The 15,781-nt window shown below is 40.5% G+C and overlaps 1 protein-coding gene across 5 annotated transcripts in view; it reads left to right on the top strand.

The window, feature by feature from the left end:
• The window catches only part of IL1RAPL2 (interleukin 1 receptor accessory protein-like 2), a 389,492-nt gene that overhangs the window by 8,293 nt on the left and 365,418 nt on the right, over nt 1–15,781 (top strand). For all 5 annotated transcript variants that reach the window (XM_014954876.1, XM_014954878.1, XM_014954877.1 and 2 more), the window contains exon 2: nt 5,409–5,509. In XM_014954876.1, the coding sequence (XP_014810362.1) occupies nt 5,428–5,509 (82 nt within the window). In that variant the 5' untranslated portion in view covers nt 5,409–5,427. The remainder of the gene's footprint in view (nt 1–5,408; nt 5,510–15,781) is intronic.

The raw sequence follows: 15,781 nt of genomic DNA, 5'->3' as shown, positions 1-15,781 counted from the left end.
ATTTTTCTTTTATTTTAAGATTTTGAACTGATGCATTTTTAGAGGCCAATGTTTAATGTTTTTCCATTTTCTTTTTTTTTTTTTTTTTTTTTGCCATGAATGAGCACTATTTTAGGCAGCTATTGGGTTGGAAAGTTCTTGCAGGAAAATACTCATGTGTTAATGCTCTCAGGGTTTTCTCTCTACAGGGCAAACAAGCAGTTTGTTCATAGTTTTGAGTTTGATTGCTACTTTAACATGACTAAAATCACTTCTACTCATTGCAGAAATATTAATGGGAGAAGTTATTGTGTGGAGGCCATCCACAGTATTTTTTTTTGTGCTTGCCACTGAAACCCATTTTTGGTTTTGATGTTATACTGTAAGATGCCTTCTTAAGCTTTAAGATGCTGCTCTTGATACCTTCTGTGTCTGCTGTTTGGAAGGTACTTAACTTTTTAATGGAAATGCCACAATCTTTCCAGCAAAACCTCAGTGTTAACACCTAAGGGGGTGGTGCTATTTGTTTCTTCTGAAATAGTTGATAAGATTCTGAGTTTACCCCTTTCACATCACAAAAGATCTGCGAGTTTTACAGTTTGTTCCTTTTCTTTTGCACCCAGACACGCAGCCTTTGGAGGAATCATTATAGATTGGTGTTGTGACCTTGTCAGGTGCTCTGTGTATTTAGTTGTGGTTCCCTTTGCTTCCTCGGGACAATACCTTGGTCTTTTCTCATTGTATTGCTATCATGCAGCTGTTACACTGGTGAGCCAGTAATAATCCCGGACATTTTAGATGTTGTCTCATTGTTGTTGGTTACTTTCAGTTCGTACAACACAAGCACTGCCAGGCTCCCTCTGTGCTTACCTCAGCTTTAAATTGCTCGTAGAATTTCAGCTGAACAAGGAGAATTAGCCAGATGTGAATTTAGTTAAGGACCCGAGCCCAGTAGAGGCTGAAATCCAGCAAGATGAATGCTGAATGCACACTGCCTTGTAGAATTAATGTTCATTGTGTATTTAGACAACTTAAGTGGCTGGTTATGAATGTGAAGATGCACAGTGAATTACGCAAAATGAAATATTCTTTCATGCTTATCGTGCAACAGAGCAAAGAACGCTGCATGACCCATATCAAGTAGAGCTGAAGATGTGTTATTTGAACTAGCATGAATCTCTGATCTTAAATAATTTCTCGTTTGTGTTTGAGACATCAACAGAAAGGGACCAGTGCCCATTGTGGATTACTTCCATCCAGCATGTGGTATAGACTGGAAATCTTTCAGTAATAAATCTTTCAGCTCAAACTTTGGTGCGATGGCAAAAGAAGAGAAGACCTGAGAGAGAGTTCACATTACATTTCAAAGCCTTAAAAGGTGGAGTGAGGAAATGGTTTGAAAAGAAATGAACAGAAGGCATCATCTAGCATGTTGTGAAGACAACGAAAGAATTACTGTTGCCATTTCATCCTTTGTGTGGGGGGTGAAAACTGTAATTTATTTCCCTGAGGTTTCTGAACAACAAAACTTGACAATTGGAAACCACTAAAGAGGTGGGCTGCTGTTTTTAATGAGCACCTTCTGCATCACAGCTTCTATGGAGAAAACAGAACCTATAGAGCCTCACGGTGTGTCAGCAGATCTCAGTCTGCGCACAGACGTGTGCCTGAGTGCACACACGCATCACTTTTCTTCTCTTGCTTTCTCTTAGAAAGGAACACTGTGTAAACAAAGCTTGCAGTAGAAATTAGAGCAAAACTAAACTATATTTGAAGCAGGAACTTGGGAATCTCAGTGCTGGGTTTTGTGCAGAGTATCAATGCTCCAGTTCCCTTTGTGTTTCTGAGTGCTTTCTTCCAACGTTGTCGCTTGGAATTCTTTTGAGCCTGGGAAGCTGTGCGAGCTGAAGCGGCTGCTGGAAGGACAGCAAGCAGTACAAGAAGAAAATGGGACACAATTTCCTGAGCCTTGTTTTCTGAGGACTCAGAAGAAAGAACTAAGTTTGTAAACACATGTGAAGGACACTAGGCAGCATATGGGAGTCAAGGTTTCTGTTAGAAGATTAGAATTTGTCCTGCGTTGCAAGCCTGGTCCCCTTGTACTTGATGGGTGCTTACAGCAGACTGGGAAAGCTGCCTGTGGTCTGTAGCATCAAATGGTACAAGGAGGGAAGGGGGTGGCCTCATTAGCAGTGGAACGATTGAGAGTAAAGTTGTTACACCTTGCTTCTCCTACCTTTCTCCCTCTGATGGTAGCAACCTCCCTTGACTTATCTCAATACAAATGCAACCTGGCAGGTCATAACAAGGGCTGGATTAACTTGTTTAGCAATTCTTTCAGCCTTCTCAACAAGCACTTCATTCTGTGTTTCTCTTCCCTCCTCTCAATGATCTTGGGCAAGATAGCTGTAATTGGTATTTCTGTATCCTCATCCAATAAGACATTTTCTTCACTCTTCTGGGAGTGGTCCTAAAGTTGGTCCCTGTCTTGTGAGATGTATCCAGTAGAGTACCATGTTCTTACAGCCGTGAGCCCCTACTCACAGCTGCTTGGAGTTGGCAGCATCAGAGTGGGTGGCTCCTCAGGGAAACGCTGCTCTGTGCCTGTGAGGGCAAAGTTTGTCAGATGACAAACTGGAGGAGGAAAATGTCCTGCTTGGAGGAAAATGCCTCGATTGTAGAAAAATGGTATTGAATGTTAACTGGTTTACCCCATCTCATATCTCTTCAAGCTAGCACAGTTTTATTCATGTTATTCATCAGATCATAGACACTCTCCCTCTCATTTATTTCCAGAAGTCCAGGTAGGTCTTGCACAGGATTTTCTCGAGTCTCTAGTCCATCCCACTGCCTGATATGTGAGCGAATGGCCCAGAAGAGGGAGTTGTGAGACTGGTCCCATAAGGAGCCATGATGGGATTCTTGGCAGGCTTAGCCCCAGAAATCTCCTTCTCAACAAATTTAGAGACTTTGTCCCAGACACATAGGAGCTTCCCTCATCTGGCTGCTTGACAGCCTTCTGAGGGAAATAGATCTTGCAGTGTACCTTACCTTCTTTGTCAAATTGTTTTAAAAAAATCATCTATGGCATGGCAGTTTGAGCAGCCTTGTTGTCTATACCTTCTGCTGTCTCAGGACAGTAACCAGCTGACCCACTGGTCACACTGGTGTGACTGATCCAGCCTTCTTCTGGTTGGATGTCTAGGACAGTGAAGATGGCACCCTGAAGTCCAACACGTATTTTCATGCCAGCTTCAGTGGGGTTGTGTCAGATGTGACAAGCTGAGGCTCTGGGCTAGGCTGTGAGTGGCTGGATGGTGGAGTAGTTTCTTGCCATTTTCCTGCTGTATTTTCCTGATTTTTTGCAGGTACAGAGACTGACTGCCTTGGTGAGGTCAGGGACTCATAGAGCAAAACTCCTATCCATGATGACAGAACCAAGAATTCTCCCCTGTCTCTAGCATGAACGTTGGCCGGGAGAACTTGCTTTGAATTTTTAAGTGTATTTAATGCAGCATAACTCATTTGGGGTGGGGATGGAGGGACCCACATGAAAAAAGACCTAGGAGTTAACATACCTCACCTGTAATAACTGAAGGGAGGAAAGTGGAGAAAGTAATTTGCAAAACTACACTTGAAAATCATTCTAGCATAACATCATCATTACAATTATCTGTCAAAAGATTTAGTTCAATTACCTTTTTTTTTTTTTAAGCTCTCTTGTCAAGATGGCCTTGCTTGTTTCAGGATTTTGGTACTCCAAGGAGAGGTTAAGGAAGAATGAATACTAATTCTGCCATTAACCACTGTCAGACAGCCTCCAGCGCATGTTATTCTTTGAAAACTCCTTTAGTGTTGTTACTGTTGGGAATCAATAGGCATAAAGTGCCCAAGGGAACACAGAATTCAAGGGGGAAACATTCACTGCCTATTTATAGCTCACAGTGCGGAAGGTGAGAGGGGGAAAACTTCAGTTTTAAGTGGTAATTTTGAAATAATTGAATAGCAGCATAATTGCCATCGTGTAAAAGATTATACATGGTTCCTTACATTTTCTTCACAAAACAATAGGCTGGTAGTATAATTACAAGGGAAAAATATTTGATGTAATAAACTCAAATTAAACTGAATAATTTTCAGTGAACTGCAGGACATTGCAGCCTATTGCTGGGTTATCACGTCGAGCAAATGTTCAGAGCTGGTCCCAAAGTTGAGAGCGCCTCAGAGCAGGCTGGGAGGGGGGGTGGATGTGGTACAGCATTTAATGAGTGATTCTGTTTTGTTTGCCTTCGTTTTGACTATTTATGCAGGTAATTTTGTGTATTTCTTTTTAAAATAAACTGTTATAAAATGTTTGCTAGATCTTTTGACAGAAATAATAATTTCATACTGATTTAGATGACTACCCCCTTTATTAAGGGTCCTGATCTAAAGTCTGTATCTGATATAGAGATGAATTCCTGGAGTCTAAATATATCAAGGCACTTCAAGGCCCATGACTACAATCTAAGCATATATTTGAGAACTCTACCTTATAATTAGGCATATCTCTTGTTTAGAGAGAAAGATATTTATATAGAGAGAGATGGGCATTGCTGAGTTTAGATTTGTTCTACCTGTTTTTAATTATAGATAAGGACCCTCAGTTTGCTCTTGCTATGTTTTCTTGAATGACCTCATAATTGTAATTGTAAATGAAAACAGAATTAGTTGCAGTAGTTATATAAAATTAAAAATACAATTTTAAACTGGATTTTTGCTTTCTTTTTTTTTTATGTACGTAATATAAAATAGGTAGTAAGGTTTACAGGATAGACTAATTTTAGCTTAAAAAGAATCTTGAGACCTGCATTCATTGGTTTCTGAATTTTGTTCACCTCATTGTACTGGAGAAAGCTCTGGAATAGAATTAATTCATTGTAGGAACTTTTACAAGGTCACCAGTGGGAAAATAAGGTTACTAAGAGAAATTGCATGAATAACCTACTCTTTATCTTTTCCTGAACAGTTTTTTCAAGTTTTTCAAGTTTTTTTGAAGTTTTTTCAAGTACGTGGCCTGTTTGTGTGAGACAATCTAATCATGACCATCAGAGTTTCCCCCTTAAATGACATACAAAAATCTGCCAGATTGGACGCGTCCTATTACAAATAAACAATTCAGTTTTGTGTTTTGTTTTTTCTTAAGCAAAATATTTTCAAAGTGTCATTTAAAAATCCCCAACCCTTTTGTGTGATAGTCAGAGATAAATTATTCATAGACAGTTACTTTGAACCGTTATGTTTTCCTACCTCTGCATAAAAATAAACCCAGAACTCACTAGATTAAGCCATTGCCCTGTAATGGTTCTTTGAGAAATGTTTAACTGTAGCTGCTGCTTTGTTGTAGTGAAGAGCTGTGATTCAGACTTCGTACTATGTTTGCATTTCAGCTGTCACAGAAAGTGAAAGATGAAGCCTCTTGTTCTCTTGGTTCTTGTGATCTGTACTGTAGTCAGCATGAATTTGAAGCTCGTGTCAAAGAGAAATTCTGGTAAGTCACAGAACAATATTTTTACTTTTGAACGTGGACCTAGTGCTCATGCAATCAAGCATTTTAGATGGCTGCTTTTTGTTTTGCATATACACTTCTTGTTCTCTTCTGCAAAAAAAAAAAAGTCATAACCAATATGGTTTGTTTACCAGATGTTACAGGATGAATTTTCTCACTATAATGTTTTGTTGATGTGACTTTAAGCTGCCTGAAATTGTCCTTATGTTTTCTTTTATTTAAAAATAAAAAATTAAGAAAAGGTTGATCTGATTTAAAACCCACAAAGGTAATAATGACTTCGGCATTGTTGTAAAATCCAATCTTTTACTCATGCTAAGGAACCATGGATGTGGTCTGTGGTGTTTTTAAGTCTGGATGATTTTTTTTTTAATGTTGGAAGGGCATCTTCCAAAAAGTTATGCGAGCCAGATGTGTGAACATATATAGGGTTAACTGGAAAGAGCTTTCCTGAGTAGATAATCTCTGATTAGTCTGGCAGTGGAAGGGATCTGGAGTTGTTTTATGTTTACATTTGCTTTTGAAACCCACTAAGAGTAACAGAACACTTCAAAGAAGCATTAAAGCATCTCCTTCCAGGATAGACGGTTGATCTGAATGATGTTTCATCTATATTAGAACCTGAAGTGACTTTTAGTCCATGTTGCTCTCCCCTGTCATAGGGAATGACTTCATGTGACTATTTGCCTTTCTCAAGTAAGCTGTGAGTTTGGAAGGACTTTGGGCAGGCAAGTAGGTTATCTGCAGTGTTGCAGATAGTTTAGTTAGTGTTTTAGTTAGTCTGACAGAGCCTTGTATATGTGGGCAGGTAACTGGGGTTGTTGTGCTTTTAAACTTGCATGTTACACTACTTAGAGAACAAAACTAGTGGCAAAAAAATATCTGCAAGTGTGAGGGCATTAATCTTACTGTCCTCAGTGTCTTCAGCTAACACTTTTAGCAATGCAGGTACAAACAGAAATTACAGCCTTTAGTTGGTGTATGGCCAGTTTTAAGTTTAATCCTGTATTTCTTGAGGATGGAGGTGAAAAGTCATTGGTCTGTCTATTATAAAGAATTAGATGTCACATCCCAGGCTAGGAAGTGCTACTCTGGGAACCACCAGATGCTAGGCTGAATTCTTCCTGCTGGGCTAGAAAGTATAAATGGCCCTGTTTGCCCTGTGACTGCGGTCATGTATATTGGGGTTTGGCTACAGTGGAGCTTGATCTAAACTCTACTAAGGGTGATGGTGTTCCTGCTTTTTCAAAATTGCTGTGACTGACCTGCATGAGAACCCCTATGAGATCCATAATCTGTGTAGCTGAGGAGCCTTGATTCACTGATGCCAGGCAACGCCACCCGGCTGCAAGGAAGGGCCTTTGCATATTCTTTATCAGAAGTACATGTCTGTAGAAGTAACATGCCTGTGTTTATAGCATCATTCAGCTGGTAGCTTACATTTAATTATATTTTAGTTTATTTATTTTTTTTTTCAATCTGCTTGCTTTGACTTTGCAGAATGTCTTGTGTTATTGGCAGCTGTTGACAGTATCAATTTAGGTTCAGGTACTGGTAGGGAAAATGCTTTAATATGTTAGACTGGCTATTGCTAAATATAACCCACTAGTGAATAGCTTATTCTTTTCCTTTTGATTTGATTGAGTTGGTATATGTTGAGTATAAGATGAAGGGGAAAAATGCACATAAAGTAAAATTATAGTTTCTTTGCAAATATATGATCATGTAGTTGGTTTTCACCTTCAGTATTCATTCTGTCTTACGTGCTGATTTTTAGGTTGCTATGCGGAGCAAACTATTGATTTTTTTTTTTTTCCTTGTTCCACTACATTATGTGTGAAATACATTTCCTGTTTCTGTGATTTCAGCACTTCAGAGCAAAATTGATAATTTTACTCCCTTCCGGAAAGGGGTCCTTATATATGAAGGGCTGTTATTTGATTGCTTGAGGCTTCACTAAATGTTATACGTTGTGAAGGGACAGATGCTCCAGAGGCTTCTGAACTTTAACTATTTGTATTGTTACTTAATTAGAAGATCAGAGATAGCGGATGGATGCAGCCAGGCAAATGCAAGAAGAAACAATGAGACCATGTTGCTTGACAGGGTGATGGTAGCTGTAGTGTGCTGGTGCTCTAGTTCAGGGCCTTTTTTTTTTTTTTTTTTACTGTTGTCTTGATAAAGGAGAGTGGGCAGGGGAAAGTAATTTAATGGTTATTTGTGGGCAGCTGCACTGCAGTGTAAACAGCAGGATGTCTGAAAGCAGGAAGACTGTTTTAGCTGCAGATGAAGGCTGTCGGGGGCAGTGGATGGGGTGCCCAAATGACAGCCTGTGGGCAGGATCTCTGCAGCAGTGTTCTGGATGGAGGTTGTAGTCTTTGGTCTTGCTGGCTATGGGTATGGGGATGTCTAATCTGGTGAGCATCCTTAAAAGGGGAAGGGAAATTGTGCAGACAGTTATGTAGAGCTGTGTGAAGCAGTGCACGGAAAGTACTGACACTGATGATAAAGACAGATCTGGGCTACTAGGGCAATAAACCAGCAAAATCAGGGTATTGGTGTCTTTGCTGACTTACGTAGACTGGCATTTTTCCAAGCAATACGTAGAATTATTGCCTTAACAGCCAGAATTGTGATTAGTATTAAGTACAAGAGCAATTATGAATTGACTAGCATGTGTGTAATGTCACATAATAGAGTATATCTTGTTTAAGGGGTAGAGAGAATCTAAAGAGATCTGAGTTGAAGAGGAGTTGGGGTGGAGCAATGAGGTGGTGTGGTGTTGTCTTCAGGTAATGCAAAGGCATCACTAAAACGGAAGCAGTCAAAAGGAGGGCAGAATGTCCAGAAGGGCTGGATCGGTGAAATAGAAGTTGCCTTAAAGAAAACAGGGATTTGGTTAGAAAGGCATCTTCATAGGCTAGTTGAAAAATATTCTTTCTAAGCCAAGGAATGGAAACCCAAGAAAAGAAAGTTGAGGATGAGAACTCCAGACAGCAAATGCAGACAGTACGGAGGGGCTGGACAACAGGCAAGAATCATTAAAGAGTGGCCAGGAGTGGAGGATCCAAGATGTCAAACAGAAGGTGATGAAATGATGCTCCAGTTGCAAGCATAGAATTAAAGTTTGCTGAAGAAACAATCCTCATTAAAGGGGAGAGAAAACAGAACTGAAAGGGATTTGTCTCATGTCCTTTACTTGCCCTTTGTTACAGATTCAGGTGTCCATATTTCCATTTGGAGAAGACAAGCAGGAATGCATGTGAGGGCTACAGATAGGTTTTTAGAGTACCTTGCTATGCTGCAAAAATGACAGAAACTTGTAGGAAGATAAATTTGTTTGGCTGCTTCTCACTTGAGATGTGATGCCAAAATAATTAAAATGGGTGAGCTAATTTAATTATGCTAGTCAGATTCTCCATTACAGGCAGCAACTTCCAGATGCTCCAGAAGAAATCTGTCATGTCTACAGAGTAATGTTTGCTGTTTGTGGTGAGAACAGAGCAGTTTGCCTCAAGCATCTGTGTGAATGTAATGTTGACTTAAGTTTCACGAGCATTTCTTAGTATTAAGAAGCCTTTTTGAAAGCTGCAGGTCATCCTTTTTGCCTGCTTTAAGAAGTAAAACTGAGCAAACAGCTAACGCTAGTACTGCAGCCTTAGCAATACCCTAGAAAGGGTATTTTACAGGTGGAGGTTATACAAATGAATTGAGGATGTGGGAGCTGCTAGGTTCTGGGCTGGTAGGTGATTTCCTTTTAATCTGATTGAGTTATTCTCCCAAACCCTTTGTATATAGTGCTTTGAATAATCATAGCAGGGAATATAAAACCAATTTAAAAATCATTGCATTTTTTTAAGCAAAAGATTTTTCAGATTATAGATTCTGTTTGACTTACTAGACATAATTCCGTTAGTGAATAATTGATGCCATTTATTATTGCTGAATTTATTTGCTGAGCTGAAATATCCCATCTCAGCATGCTAGAGCTCCAGAGGGCATTCCAACCTTGCGTGGAGGAGCATGGGCAGACGTTCCCAAGGTTTCTATGAGGCTGCTGGAGGCAGAGCTGGTAGTAATCTTTCTGCAGGTTAACAGGGCTTAACTGGCTCAGACCTGGCACTGGTACGTCCTCCAAGCTACATCGCCAGTCTTGTGTCTTCTCCTCTGTAGTGTGTTGGATGGATGTGCTCAGGGATTCTGGCCTTCCTTCTTCTCTTTATCTTGGGACTACCCAAAAGTCAGTCATATGCCAGAGGAGCAAGTGCATCTCTGATCCCTCACCCGCTTTGTCACCTGGATCCAACTGTGTCACCAAACCTATTGGCTTGATATTTCGTGCCTTTTAAATGTCATACAAAAACTTACTGTGGTTGTGGTCTGCTGTAGATGTTTCAGGAGACCTTCACTTTCCTAGTAGTTGTCAGTGCTCTAGTGTGGGATTTGCCTTTGCTCACTTCTATGCAGCTCAGTCTTCCTGTACTGCTGCCTGATCACGCTGTGACATACATGGAAGTGGAGGTGTTTGTAAACTCCAGAGGTGACTCATGGATTTGTGCCAGGAGTGGGATATCCTAGAGGAGCTTAACTCTTAAAAGACCATTGCTCCTGTTGGGGTGCACCCCTAGAGGAGTTGCAGGATGAGCACTCACTGTTACCATTTGCTTTTTGGTTGCAATCGCATCTGCCTGAAGAGCTGAATTCTGGCCCTGGTGTAAGATGCATTGCTATGAGCTGTCCCACTTTCCATGATATGAGTGATGCAAAAGAGGTTTTCACCTTTTACTTCCTGCAAATAATGTGCAGACCTAGAGGAAATGGGAGCTTGGCAACGTTAATCAGTGCACACTGATCTCTTACTTTTCCCAGAAGATGTTAAATTATTCACAGCTCCAGCAAACAAAAAAAGTGGAGATCACCGTTGTTCTAAGCTGTCATCGGTGCAGGAGTGTAGGGTCCCTCTTGCATACGGCTGTGTCTGCTCATGGGTTCACGGCTGCTCTCCATCTGTTCAGTTTGGATCAGCAGGAAGCAAGGAGCCAGGCTCCTGCGCTCAGTCAGGTCTCGGGGGGCTACCAGCAAGTAAGCTGTGAGGCACGGGTAGTCCGTGCACCTCGTTGCGGGAGTCTCAGCCTTGGTTTCCTCTCCTCTAGACAGAGAGCAGCATTGCAGCCAGACAGACCTATCTGGGAGACAGCTGGCAGCATTTAGACAGTCTGTTTGCTCGTGGGGAGGGAGATGCATAGAGAAGAACAAGAAAGGAAATAATCTGCTAGAGGTTTGGGGTTTTTTTAGTGACCTCAACATGACAGGGTTTAAATATTGAACTTATTTAAACACTCAAATTTTTTAGCTATAACACTTGTTTAAAATGAGTTCATGTATAATTAAAACAATTAAAATATTGAGCTGATACTTAAATATTAAAGCTAGACTCCTTTCCCAAAAGGGAAACCACAGATGTATCTGAATAAAATAAATGAACACAATTAAATTGTTCCAACTGCATTAAATCACAAAGGTAGGATCTTCAGGGATAGGGGGAAGTAAGCCAAGAATGAAAGAAATGTCATTTCCTCAGTTAAAAATCTATAATCTTCCACTTTTGCAATGGGCATCCTGTCAGCTGTTTGGATATCTGTTCTACATGGAGCTGCAGCATGTAAGAGCTTATTAATAATGTCTGAACCTCTAGTAGGCATACCATCATGATTGAGAAATCTTTCAGCCCTGTGCCTTTAACTGGATAACACCTTTCCTCTCCCAAATGGGGCCTTTTAAAATGGAACAAACTAATGTATCAAGGTGCTTTGTTTTCTTTAAATAGAAATTTTAAGAGGCATCTTCATTTACATATTTCTAGTATGCTCACTTTGAGGGTGCGTGTCCCAGGTTTGGGTCCTTACTCGGAAACTGACTGTCCCAAGACACAGGGAAAGTTGTTCTGGCGTCTTTTATTTTTCACCTTGTTCATGAAAATATTTTTGAAGGTCTGTCTTATCTAATGTTTAAATATATATAAATAATAGAGCTGCAGACTTAACCCAGAACAACAAAGTCTTCAAGCTCAGCTTGTTCATTAGTCCTAGAGATGAATATCTACTCAGTTTGGGACATCTGTTGGTGATGCAGAGGCTGGGAGGTAACTTGGGGCAATATGGACCTATAGGAGCTATAGGGAATCTGGGATGTAATGCTTTAGCTTTGGGTCAACTTCTGACCACAAACAGTTCTGAGGTGTGCTTCAGTTTTCGTAACCTGAATACGTGTTTAAGGTAGGTTTTACAGACTACTGTATATTTTTGAAAGAACATAAATAAGGCTCCTTAGATTGCATTAGGTATGCATATTAATATGCATTCTCATACCTCTGTCCACTGAATTTAAAAAACTTTTTATACTGTGTTTTCAGAACCTTGCTGCTTGTTTGAATTGCATTTCAGTTTTAAATTGCTAGTTGTTGTGATGCTTTCTATCAGAAACTTCTTGTTTACTTCTTTACTTGTTTTTGCCATGAATGTAGCTGTGAAAGTGGCAAGCAGTAAAATGATAAGTAGGAGATGTTGGGATCCATATGGGAAATAGCCACAGAAAGGAGAATTAAGACACATTTTGGGTTATTTTTTGGCATCTAATTTTGGAGAAGTTGGTTTTACAAATAATAAAGGAAACATCAGAGGTTTCCCTTTTCAGTAGGTGCAGAGTTAAGTATTTCAAGTTGTTGACCTGTGAAGAAGGAAGGAATTCTTTTTAGCGTAGTTCATGTATGTGCAAATGTTAGTATATAAACCTGCGTGAGATTGTTGTGGAACTGTTGTACTTGCTCAAGTAGAAATGATTCCCTGTCTATGAGTTGAAAGCAAAATTGATCTGAGCTGCAGTGTCACCTCTAGAGTGTACGTTTTATCACTTTATTAATCTCTAACCCTTTCAAATCCAATCGATTCTCTCTTACAAGAAGCATGATTAGTACTTATAATACAAACTGATATGAAAACATACAGTGCTCTGCCACTGAACACAGAGACTTAGATAAAAGTTAAGCTTCTGACTTGAGCACTTTGCTTTTCTGAGGCAGGGTAACCAAGCTGCTGTGCCTGCCAACCTCTACCAGCAGTTCCTTCTCGCTTGCCCTCCCTGCGTGGTTCCTCGTTTGAGGCAGGAAGGCAGCCTGAGGGTATTTCTGTTAGCTTGACTTGTTTTAAACCTCCTCCACCTTTGAGATTCATAAAACTTGTAGCTCTGTTGTTGTGCTATATATGACCTATGGAAACTCACTCCCGGTCAGTTTTTGTTAACTTTTGAGAAACGTATTTTGACACTTCAATTTAAGACAGGTGCAATTGATTTGCATCTTTGAGGGATCAGTATTCCTTTAAATATGGTATCTACTGAGATTTCTGCATCCGTTATCCCAGATGGAAAATCAAATAGTAATCGAGTAAGTAGGAGATCATTTGATCCAGGCGGCTGTAAGCCTTGTGCACAGGTTTTTATAAAGAAACCGTAGGCAATAGCAATACCTGGCATGAGCCTTTTGTATCTGGCTGTCTCATTCCTGTTGCTCTAATGAAGTGGGGGGAATGGGAAGCTGCATCAGATCCCGACTGCTGACCTGACCTACCAACCCCTCTGGGCAGGAGGCATCAGGATAAGCGGTACACATCAGGGCCAGCCCCTGAGGTGTTCAGCTTCCTTTTCAGTGAACAAGCCTGAAACAGGGTGAAAGGGAAAGCCTGGAGTTCCCAAATTCCTTTCTAATGTTTGAAGTGCAATATTTTGTTTGCCACTCTTGCTTGTGCCTCATACATACTGCTCTTTAGGCATCCAGTAACCGTAAGTGTACTTTAAACATTTGTTAGAGCTGTGTAGTAGAGGCCTTGAAACATGATGGTGGCATTATTTTTTAGACTTCCAGTATTGTAATTGCACTTTGTTACCTTGGCAGGGTTTTTTTTTTTTTTTAAGTCTCATGAGACTATTTGGTGTTTTTTAGTAAATATCTGCTTCCATCATATTTAATACAAGTGCTTTTTGTCTCTAATGTTTGCATCGTAGTTATTCCCATTTTACACATGGTAGAAAATCATCCAAAGATGAATTGATGTTCAGGTTGCTCAACATACTGAAGGTGATGTGGAGGAATAACACAAATAAAATGTTTCCCTCTGTTCCGTTATGTTGCTAGAGCCTTAGGCAAGGATGAGGAAACCAGTACTATCTCCTAGAGAAATTTTGAGGCTAAATAAGCATGTGTGTAGAGCGTGCTTTAAAGTCCTTGGATACATGTGCTAGGGAAAAGTAAAAGTGTTTGTAGTCTCTGTTATTTTTCAGTAGAAGATAGTAAGATGTATCTGCTAGAAATAGAGGGGGAAGAGGAGGGAGATTGTGCTATACCAGGTTTTGTGCTCTAGTTTTCGGCTAAGAGATTTTTGCCTTTGGATGTTACAAGTCTGTGTGTATTGGCTATAAACTGTCCTCCCACTGTATAGCTAAGGACCCAGGAGGAAAAAACACTTAAGACTGTAAAATGGCATATGGAATACCTGAGGGACCATGAGCTTTGGAGATGCCAATCATGTCTCTTGGGTAGCTAAGTTTATAGAAACCAGTGTATATACTTACTCCCCTGACCTAAAGAACATTTATTACAGGCCACCTGATCAGAATGGAGAAGTTGATAAGGCCTTTTACAATCAGCTCCAAGTAGCCTCGCAATTGCAGGCCTTGGTTCTTGTGGGGAACTTCAATTACCCAGATATCTGCTGGAAGGGCTACACAGCCAGGAATATACAGTCTAAGAGGTTCCTCCAGTGTATTGATGATAACTTCTTAACTCAGCTGGTGGAAGAGCCAACAAGGAAAGGAGCACTACTGGACCTAGTACTGATGAACAAAGGGGGGCTAGTGGAGGACATCAAGGTTGAGGGAAACTTTGGTAGCAGTGACCATGGAAAGATAGAGTTCAGGATGGTGGGTAGCACGCACAAAACAACAAGTAGGACTGAAACTTTAGATTTCAAGAGGGCTAACTTTGTCCTTTTCAAGAAACTGCTAGGTGAAATTCCATGTGCTAGGGCTCTGGAAGGTAAGGAGGCTCATGAGAGCTGGGCAATATTCAAACATTGCCTTCTCCAAGCTCAGGATCAGTGCATTCCCAAGAGCAAGAAATTGAGCAAGGGAAGCAGGAGACCTTGGTGGTTGAGCAGGGACCTTCTGAAAAAACTAAAGTGGAAGAAGGAAGTTTATACCAAGTGGAAGAAGGGACTGACCACTTGGAAGGATTACAGGGATGCTGTTAGACTACGTCGGGTAGAAACAAGGAAAGCACCAAGTGGAAGAAGGGACTGACCACTTGGAAGGATTACAGGGATGCTGTTAGACTACGTTGGGTAGAAACAAGGAAAGCCAGGACAGGAGGAAATGGGCACAAACTTGAGCATAAGAAGTTCCACCTAAATGTGAGAAGGAACTTCTTTACTGTGAGAGTGGTAGAGCACTGGAACAAGCTGCCCAGAGAGGTGGTGGAGTCTTGTTCTTTGGAGACATTGAAAATCCGCCTGGACAAGTTCCTGTGCAACCTGCTCTGGGTGGACCTGCTTTGGCAGGGGGGTTGGACTAGATGATCTCTAGAGGTCCCTTCTAACCCCATAGGATTCTATGATTTGTTGATCATCAACTGCAGTGACTCCACAGGCAGTCAGCTGCCTCTGAGCCACTCTGGGCTCCATCTGTGCTTACCTAGTAGGTGCCTTTAGATTTTCAGCATTACCAGGAACTGGAGTTGTGTCATCAGATGTGTGAATAGCTTAAAACAGCTTTGTCCAAGGACACCTCAGTGTATAGTCTAACCAATGTTCATGTTTGTTTAAAGAAATGCTGGTCCTCTCATCCCACTGTACAAATACATATAAAAATTTGAGTGCAAAGTTGTTTCATAGATTTTTTTTTTTTAAAAATTTATTTTTTATTATTTGCAAGTTAAGGGCTGTTGCCTGGTATGTTGAAGATAGAAGTGACTTAATATTTATGAAGAATTATGTTCATATAGCAGATCAGATTTTTCACAAGACAACAGGAATTGTTTGTTCTTGAATTAAAGTATTATGTTTTTGTTTTGCTAGATGCACTCTGTGATCCTAAGGTTATTTGGATCAACGGCAGAGTCACTTCATGTATGCTTTTGATGTGTTACATGTTCAGCAAAACATCTATGTGGGTGGACCTGGAAGGGGAAGAGTAACGTGAAATATA

Source organism: Calidris pugnax, unplaced genomic scaffold (assembly GCF_001431845.1).
Source record: "Calidris pugnax isolate Ruff unplaced genomic scaffold, ASM143184v1 scaffold38, whole genome shotgun sequence".
NCBI lineage: Eukaryota > Metazoa > Chordata > Aves > Charadriiformes > Scolopacidae > Calidris > Calidris pugnax.
This window is presented reverse-complemented; position numbering and strand designations above follow the sequence as displayed.